General features: G+C 37.6%; 2 protein-coding genes across 2 annotated transcripts in view; both read right to left on the reverse strand.

The window, feature by feature from the left end:
* Positions 1-10,063, reverse strand: part of LOC107676636 (AT-rich interactive domain-containing protein 3A) — a gene marked incomplete at both ends in the record, with an annotated part of 32,569 nt that continues 22,506 nt past the window's right edge. The window contains 4 exons of the mRNA XM_016471221.1: positions 1-83; positions 1,863-1,952; positions 3,381-3,662; positions 7,184-7,428. Coding sequence (XP_016326707.1) covers positions 1-83; positions 1,863-1,952; positions 3,381-3,662; positions 7,184-7,428 — 700 coding nt within the window. The remainder of the gene's footprint in view (positions 84-1,862; positions 1,953-3,380; positions 3,663-7,183; positions 7,429-10,063) is intronic.
* Positions 5,735-6,823, reverse strand: LOC107676675 (uncharacterized). The gene has a single exon (XM_016471299.1). It carries the CDS (start codon positions 6,695-6,697, stop codon positions 5,819-5,821), a length of 879 nt encoding a protein of 292 aa, XP_016326785.1. The 5' UTR covers positions 6,698-6,823; the 3' UTR covers positions 5,735-5,818.

Genomic DNA, 10,063 nt, shown 5'->3' on the forward strand with positions numbered 1-10,063 from the left:
CTTTCCCTGTGAGCTGTGTTGGTGATGGACTCGCTGGCTGCCTGGCATGAAACCTATGGCTGGCTTACGGGCAAACAGGACCCCTGGAGTCAGAAGACACATATTTAAAGTTTATGAACACCCAAAACACCACTACATAACACAACACCAGCGGTTCAGTCACTGAATCAGTTTGTATATATTTATTAAAAACATTTAAGTGCAATTAAAAATATTCTTATGCAATAAATATTATGATTATACATAATTTCATGCAATAATTATATCACAGTCAATAATAATATAAATAATAACATAGTCAAAAAAACAAAAACAAGTTCAACTATGTTTTGTACGTGATCAACACCCCCTTGCGCAAGCCGTCCCTATATTTTGGTGACCTTTTTTCATTTGCACAATACCGGAGATGCAGTACCCGAAATACCTGATGTCTGTATATTGACTAAGTATCTGAATTTTGTTAAAATCCACATGAAAAATGTGAAGATGCGGACTAAAGAAACACTAAGATTTTGAAAGGATATGAAGAGAGTTAATTATATATTTTATTTAAAGGGGTAATATGATGCGATTTCAATTTTTCCTTTCTCTTTCGAGTGTTACAAGCTCTTGGTGCATAAAGAAGATCTGTAAAGTTAAAGTCTCAAATCCAAAGAGATATTCTTTATAAAAGTTAAGAGTCAACCACACCTACCTAAAACGGCTCGTTCTAACACGCCCCCACATATCTACGTCACGATGTGGGAAGATTTGCATAACGCCGCCCAAATGTTCACGCAAAGAAAGAATTAATGTTTATGTCTCGTCGCTCCGGCCGGACAGGGCATCACAATATGGCAAGGGGCGTAACATTTCCGTCACACGCTTGAGGTATTCGGCCAATCACAACGCACTAGATAGCTGGCCAATCAGAGCACACCTCGCTTTTCAGACCGATGAGCTTTGTAAAAATCGACGCGCTTCAGAAAGGCGGGGCATAGAGGAGAAACAATAATGTACAGCATGTGGAAAATAATGTGTTTTTTTAACCTTAAACTGCATAAACACATTTCATTACACCAAATACACAAAATAATGTTCTTTTTAGCAGCATCATTTGACCCCTTTAAATAAATTGCGTGAAATTCTCGTAAATCAAATTAATCACATATATCTAAAATTTTCGGAGAATATCTTCCGAATCTAAGATAGATTTCTGCTCTGTCTCTTTTTACACACAAAAATGCATCCTGTGCAAACTGCCCTTTTCTCATTCTGTGCTACAACTCAGTGTGACTTGGCAAGGATGTGATTAAACACATTTTTGTTTATATATTTTATTTGAGGTTTTTAACATGATATACAAAGCAAAGAGTATGAACAAAGCAAGTAAATTCATTGTTTTTATTTTACGATTTCTTATATAATTAATTACGTTAAACTAAAGCATTAAATCATCCTCCCTAGAAAAAACCTTCAAAGCTCTATGTTCTAGGGCTCTACAACTTTACAGGGAACAAACCTTCAGTAGAAATGGTAAATCCGATGCCACTTCAACTTGATCTCCTGAAATGTTCCCAGCAAGCTTATGAGCCATCTTCTAGTAATTACTGTCACTCGCACATCAGGCACAAGCACTGTATCTAGCTAAGGAGGAGGACCTTTCTCTTGGGCACGAAAGACAATAAGCTCCATCGACCTCCTGGCGCCCAGGCCCAATTTGAAGATATTTGACTTTTTTAACTCTATTGGACTTGCCACTTCATTACGATGGATTTTATAGCAAAGACATCAAATTGTGTGGAGGACTAAGCGAGGGGGTGCTGCTATATCTTATTGAATTTCCTGCCTGCAATTACATCAGCAAACGGCGCTCTATTTACCTGTGTAGACAACCCCATTTATTTCTATTGACATGTTGATGCTGCTAATACCATCGGTAGACAGGTTCAATGCAGTCTCTTGTCTATCATCTGTCAAGAGAGGAGCCAGAGAGTGAGGAAGAGAAAAACTCAATATGAGCATTTATAAAAGGAACACAAGAAGCAAGAGAAGATTGCCACCAACTATCGGTGATAACTCATGAGTGACAGGATAAGGAGGGGTTTATTAAAAGAGTCGGGGGGGGGGGCTTTCACTTCTCTAGGTAGAGAATTGCACGGGGCGCCTGTATCATAAATAAAACATTTCTTCACTGCTAGTAAACTGTTAACATTACACACTTTTTTTTTTACCAAAAAAAAAAGGGATAAATAACACATGAGGGTTCATATTTCCAAGAAGCCAGCGACTGTCGGCACTTTCGGTTTTCACTCTTTCATTACTTTGGATATCTGTTTGCAAGTTAACACAAAATAACATTTAATATAATCTTTAAATTGCAGTGTTTCTGTGTGAAAGTCCTGCCCAGCATTATAGAATTATGCTACATTGTCCCACCATATAAAGAGGCTCTTTTTTATGGGTGGTATAAGAGTAACAGTCATGCAGAAGACAACAAAACATTGCTCATGACCAGCCTGAATGAATGTGCACTGAATCATTAAAATTAGACAAACGGCTCGATAGAAATCACTTTTCTTCATCAGTTTCACCATTCATTTACACTTAATTATGTTTTATTTTTTTCAGAATGTCTCATTAACTCTTAACCATTCACTGTCACAAAAGCAATTTGTTATAGTTTTATAAAATAACAAGAATATTCATCATTCATAAACAATTATTCATAACTCATATTCAGAAATAAAATGTTTGTCCTAAATTCTTTCAGTATTGTTTTGACAGTTATTCTCTCACCGATGACACTGATCATAATATACTGAAATAAAATAAAATAAAAACAAATGTTTCCTTACTAAAATTATTTTCCTTCAAACCTTCAGTTTGATAAGGGAAAAATTAGAAGGCTAATGTTTTGTCATGTTTTGTATGGCAGTCAAACGAGCTGCCGTTGGCTAGTATTTATGATAAACTTCTCTACCCGAATCTACATTATCTGATCCACAATGCCCTCTCTCATCGCACTACTGACTTTATAGTTCATTCTAGAGAAACACTTTACTTTACTGCCATTTATATTATATTTATACACAAGTCTACAAACTGCTGCCAATTCATTCATCTTTCAAGTTGCTGTTATGGAAAAATATACTATGGAAGTCAATGGGGACCAGAAACTTAAAAATACCTTTTATGTTTAAAAGAAAGAAAGAAAGAAATTCAAACAGGTTTGGAACAACTTGAGGGTGAGTAAATGAATTTTCAGTTTTGGGTGAACTTTTTCTTTACGTTTGAGCCTTAAAAAGTAAAAAAAGAGTAAATTACAATAAAGAGATTTTTGTGAAAGCATATACCGAACAAACATATATGAGAACCATCTTTGCATTCCTTGCACCCACCTCTATTGTTCAGTTTGATGTTCATGGGTAGCTGGGTTGCCATGGCGAAGAGATTCTGCTGTAATGCATGTTGCATTATTCTCTGCTGCTCCGCTGCCATCAGCATCACTTTCTTCTCCGGTGGCTCTCCAGACTCCAGCTTCTCCCGGAGCTGCTCCAATGCGGCCGCCTGCACAGCTGCTGCAGCTTGTACCGCAGCCGCCTGAGCTGCACTGTGGTGGCTGGCCAAAGACACAGGGATGCCCACCCTGTTAGTCAGGCAGCTGGACAGCATGGAGTCCTCTGTGGAGCAAGAAAGCATCATGAAGTCTGTGTGTAAGGCAGTACTACAGTAACATTTTTTAGGTGACAGAACACTTTAACAACAAAACAAAAAGAGTGGACCATCTAACATCCCAAATCTTGGAAAAACTGTCAACTTTAAACAATTTCCTACTATTTTAAGTAGTGGACGATTTACCCATAGTTTATGGTTAATTTTGCAACACGGAACACTTACAAACAGTAAAGCAAAACAGCATAACATGAAAACAGAAGCCCTTTATCACAAATGAATGTAACACAATCTTTAAAATTATGACTTACTCATTGTTATGAGTTGATTAATTTAATGTTTTTTTCTTCATATTTTTGAATAAAAACTGAAATATTATTATAATAAAAAAAAGAACTGTTTGATTTTAATATATTGTAAAATGCCATTTAATCCTGTGATGGCAAAATTGAATTTTCAGCAGTCATTACTCTAGTCTTCAGTCAGTGCCGCATGATCCTTCAGGAACCATTCTAAAATGCTGAATTGCTGTTCAAGAAACATTTCTTATTATTATAAATGATGAGTAATAATTTTTGATGACTAGAAAGTTCAAAAGAACAGCATTTATTTGAAACAGAAATATTTTGTACCATTATAAATGTCCTCACTATCACTTTTGATCAATTTAATGCATCCTTCCTGAATAAAAACATTTCTTAAAAAAAAAAAAATCTCACTCACCCCAAATTTTTCAACGTTTTGAACGGTTAGTGTATTTTATTCTTTTTTTCATATTTTATTTTACTTATCTGACATTAGTTTTAATACTGTGGACCTGATTCACTTAAAATCAACATTTTAAAATCAAAATTTTATATTGTAAAATGGTTTTGCAAATGAAAAGGAAGTTATTCAATAATCTGAATGCAGCATTTTATTCAACAAATTTAGGTTTAGCAATACGCTGCAACAACATCCTCACAGGGAAGTATGAGTATGAAACACAAGGCATGACATCTATTTAAAGCTGCTTCGTAAACACTATAAATACTGTCAGATTCGTAAGGCTCTTTGATCCTTAAAGTTGCGTGACTTGTCTTTTTCCATATGGGCACATTACTGAATCATGAAGCAGCCCATGTCTCTTTGTGTTTCATTGCTCCTGCTGCTGTGATGTGGAAACTGGCAGAGTGGGCAAGAGGAAGTCCTGCAAGCTGTTTCCTGTCTGCTCTGATGACCATTCAGACCACTGCGTGGAATAAGCGTGAGTAAGATGTGGCAGTGTTATTGTGTAAGAGAGATAACTTCTTCTTTGGAGGATCTAGGTTGTAATTAACATGGTCTGAAATAACATTCAATTTCCTGATAAGGAATAACACTTTTCTTTCGCTTTCTTTTCAAAAATCAACCATCAATAGAATACTTCTACATAATTACATTTTCATTTTTATTATTTTATCTATTTCTCATTGTAGTCTATTTTATTTTATCAATACAGCAAAGAATTATTGTGCAAGGGAGGTAAAATGTTGTATGTTCAGCTGTGTATTAAAATGTATCTTAATTAGGGATGTGCGGGTCTAGTCGACTAGTCGACTAAACGGTACAGCTCCTACTAGTCGACACTGAAAACAATAGTCGATTACACGACAGAAAAAAAACATGATTTTATCATTAAAATTACCGTCATTTTAACATTGCATTTAAAATATTTTAAATAACAAGTTAAAATAAAACGTTTGAAAAATAGCTCAGGCCCGACGGGCCGCTAACTTTTTTACGCCCCTCGGGCTGAGCTTCGGGACAATTTCCACGTCATAATTCAGACGCGGGCCGGGCCTCGGGCCTGTTTTAGGCTTCTCCTTATTTTTATATTTTAGACATCCATCAATTAGTTATTGATAAAGACATCAAAATAACATAGTAAAATAATAATAAAAAAAAAGAAAAAAAGAAGTCACTTGAACAAGTTCCTTAGAACAGAAGCTTAAAGACAGCTACTAACTGTGGTGAGAACATAGCGCTACATCAACTATGACTGCTTTGGCCATAAACGGACGAAACTTTTGGCCATCGACTCATAACATGAACATATAGTCCTGGTCAAAAAAGAAGCCAAGAACACACATATATGTGTGTGTACACACATATATAAACAGGAGGAAACAAAAAAATGGATCAATCAGCCTGATGGAAAAATCTCCTTTTTCTCCACGAAGGCACGACCAGCTACAAAATAGGCAATTTTCCCTGCTTTCCGTGCCTCATCTACTAGCGGCCACAACTTCAACCTGCTTTCTCTGTCGGCCTTACAGAGATCCTCTCTGAAACGCAGACCATTTTCCCGTAGAAATGCGGAATTTTTGGCTGCCGCCCATACCGCTGCTCTGAGTGTACGCGAGGAGAACTGAATGATTATACCGTGGGCAGAATTCACTTTCTTCATACCAACGCGATGCACTGTGTCAATCACATCCGGAAGACGATCACTGTGTTCTGGCAGTAATTTCTGACAGATGCGAATCACTTCTTTCCTCACATTTTTCTCATCCATGTTTTCTGGCACGCCGTGTAATTTCAAATTCCAGCGTCTAGAGTACCGTTCCAATTCAGTGATGCGTGACTCCAAGACGCCGATTCGATTACTCTCCTTCAAAAGCGAAGACTCGACCTGGGAAACTTTGGTCTTCACCTCATTCACATCTTCACATACGGAGTTAAGCTTTTCTTTCAAACCAGCAATGTGAGAAGTATTCGCCGCAACCATTGACTCCAGTTTATCAGACCTCATGTTGATTAGCTTAGAAAGTTTCGTGATAATGTCGTCAGCGGACTCACCACGGCCTTTTTTGGAGGGAGGCTTCAGAGGAGTAGAAGGAAGCGAGGGGAAATCTTCTACTGACAACATCGAAAATTCCATCTTCTCTTCAGGCCCATAGTAGTCGTGACAACTGTCAATTAAAACGTTGCAGGCAGCAGCAGAGTTAGCTGTCATCTCCGTGTCAGCAGCCATTTCTTTCTTCTTCGTAGCAGAATTCTTTCTTTTCTTATCAGCTGACATGTTTCAGAACAAACTATGGTGCACGAGTAGCACTAAGCATCCAGTTAAAACGTAAACTGATAAAGAAATGTCCGTTTTATTGCTCAGATTTAACTTTGTTGATGGGCGCTATAACTCAACACCTGTGCTCACGGCGCCATCTTGCGCGTCTCACGACCGCCTAAAATGAAATGATGATAACGCGAGGCAAGTGTGCGGCAAGCGGAATTCATTGAGGAATTTGACAGTGTGATTCATAGATTAAGTATTTCAAATATAGGCTATTATATATGCTACACGCATGCACAGAGGTTTTTTTTCTTACTATCTTTTGGGGGTTTCTTGCTTTTAGACTAGTCGACTAGTCGGATACAAAACTTTCGTTTAAACGTCAGTCAAATTAGTCGTCGCGCACATCCCTAATCTTAATATTTAAGTATTTTAACATAGATTTTTTTTAAGCAGTTCCAGAAATAGGTTGTGACAAAGGGAAATACAAACACAAACCTTTCTTGATAACAGTGGTCTGAGTCATGTGCCCACCGTTAGGAGTGGGCATGCTGATGTGGGGCATCTGGAGTTTGGGGGAAGCCAGCAGTGTGGGGGTTCCCACGGGGGAGTAGCTGAAGAGGGTGGAGCCATAACTCTGTCTCCGCCCTTCACGACGGTTGCTATCGATAGCTGCCTGAAGCTCACCGGGAGAGCTCAATCCCCGCTTTTCACATTCATATGGATAGAGGTACTTCATATACCTGTAGACAAGAAAGGACAGAACGTGAAGCTACACCTAAATATCAAACCAAGTGGCATCTTCAAATAAAAGCTCAGGATCTTTACTCAGAACAAACTTCACGTTTCTGAGACATTTTTTAAATGAGTTTTGATCAGAAGATCTCAAAGTGATTGTTATGTATGAAGTTCACGCAGGTGTCGTAACCACTGGTGTAGTTCAACCACTGACAGCTGGCAGCTCATTTTGAACTGTACATCTATTGTTTTAACCCTATCATATATTTAATGAATTTTTCAAAACTATGTCATTCATGGATGAGAGGCCAACTGTCTACATAAAGAGCCTTTTTTTGTCATGATCAACGTAATAATGACTGCCTTCAAATTCCATCGTGTTTTCTTATGACTGACTACAGGGCTACAGGCAGTGCTTAATTTGTAAATGAATAATTGCCAGATCCAAAACAGCAATTAAAAGGCGCTGTGACCGACACTGAAAATACAACTTCAGTTTTCCCAGAACATTCAATGACGTCACTAAACGGTGATGCCACAATTATAAGACAATAGGCATGGGCCGATTACCGGTTTCAAGGTATACCGCGATTTGAAAATGTCACGGTTTCAGAACCACTAATATTTTCCGTTATACCGTTCCTGCGGTATGCGCTGTTGTTCATGTCTCCTCAAAGACTGAAAGTGTAGGAATCCCTCAGGTTGAGTGCAGTGTAGAGAGTAACATGACCCTCCTCCCCGTTGGTGCGAGCGAGCGGTCAGTCACGTGTGTGTAGGATGGCCGAACTTTTAAGGAGCTGCCCCTGGAACTTACGTGATTGGCAACCGGACGTTTTTTGTCTTATTGCAACTCGTCTCTTTTCTGGACTTGCACAAACTGCGTTGCAATGCAATCTTTTTCCAAAATGTAATTTATGTGAAAATATGAAGTCTGTAAACGCCCGTTAACACAGGCCAGAGACGCTGAAGACGGACGCACAGAGAAAAATACTGTAGCAGGCAGATCACTCACTGTTCATGATGCACGAACTATTGGAAGAAAATCCTCAATATTGATTTGGGGGTTTATATGAATGTGTTTCTGAGGGGAACTGACTGTCTTCAGAAAAGTTTACGTGGTATTTTCTTTTCATCTCGTCTCTGTATAGTTCATATTAAAGCAGTGTTTCAGCGCAGTGTTGCTTTGTTTACAGCGGTAACCAAGGAAACACCGTATCTGGTGTTCCAGAAGCGCCTCCTGCTGTCAGAGAGAGACTCTGCGTCTCATTCAGAGCTCCTGTTGTTTGTTTCGTTCAGGCATGTAGTATAATTTCACAAAGCTAGTCAGAACATTCTGTTTTTGCTTCAAATTGGGTTATTATTAAATCAAATTATGTATATGAAATTATATAACTAAATTATATGAAATGATATAAATGATATGTATATGAATTATAGAACTTAAATTAAATAACTGTAATTACAGATTTAGGTTATATAAAGATGTCAGTCTTTATTTTTCTTCGTTTTAGGAAACAAATCAAAGAAAAAATAAACATTCTACTGTTCCTAATATTCTGTATGTTGCTCAAAAACAAAATATATTGTAAACATTCTACTGTTCCTAATATTCTGTATGTTGCTCAAAAATAAAATATATTGCGTTCAGCAGAACAGATCAGAACAGAACAGTCATTTAAAAATAACACATTTTAGAGCTGTAACGACAATACCGTGATACCGTGAAACCGTGATATTGTTGCTTAAGGTTATCATACCGTCAAAATCTCATACCGGCCCATGCCTATAAGAGAGCATTGTTCACAAGTTTCTGCATTAACTGCATTAATTGATTATTAGGGCACAGCTTCAAACTCTGGGTCAAAAATGGGTTGCCAGGATGATTTTAGGAAAATGAATATCTAAGATGCATTAAAAATAACAAAATTTGTTTTCATAAAAATAAAATTCAATCATAGTATGGGTATAAATATGCGAAAAATATCTGACTTAAATATGTAACAGTTTTAATTAAACGTGCATATAAACACTTTGTGCTTTCGAATTATGTCTTACTCTTATCTGCATGATCAAAAATGATGTATTTTATGTTTCAGCTGTTCAATCGCGCCGGCACCTCGCGCGCTCACATACAGTGGGTACGGAAAGTATTCAGACCACCTTCAATTTTTCACTCTTTGTTATATTGCAGCCATTTGCTAAAATCATTTAAGTTAATTTTTTTCCTCATTAATGTACACAAAGCACCCCATATTGACAGAAAAACACAGAATTGTTGACATTTTTGCAGATTTATTAAAAAAGAAAAACTGAAATATCACATGGTCCTAAGTATTCAGACCCTTTGCTGTGACACTCATATATTTAACTCAGGTGCTGTCCATTTCTTCTGATCATCCTTGAGATGGTTCTACACCTTCATTTGAGTCCAGCTGTGTTTGATTATACTGATTGGACTTGATTAGGAAAGCCACACACCTGTCTATATAAGACCTTACAGCTCACAGTGCATGTCAGAGCAAATGAGAATCATGAGGTCAAAGGAACTGCCTGAAGAGCTCAGAGACAGAATTGTGGCAAGGCACAGATCTGGCCAAGGTTACAAAAAAATTTCTGCTGCACTTAAGGTTCCTAAGAGCA

Source organism: Sinocyclocheilus anshuiensis, unplaced genomic scaffold (genome assembly GCF_001515605.1).
Source record: "Sinocyclocheilus anshuiensis isolate Anshui unplaced genomic scaffold, SAMN03320099.WGS_v1.1 scaffold344, whole genome shotgun sequence".
Taxonomy (NCBI): domain Eukaryota; kingdom Metazoa; phylum Chordata; class Actinopteri; order Cypriniformes; family Cyprinidae; genus Sinocyclocheilus; species Sinocyclocheilus anshuiensis.

Bases quoted from the DNA above. Each gene is read 5' to 3' on its own strand.
- LOC107676675 (XM_016471299.1), bottom strand. From the start codon at position 6,697: ATGTCAGCTGATAAGAAAAGAAAGAATTCTGCTACGAAGAAGAAAGAA.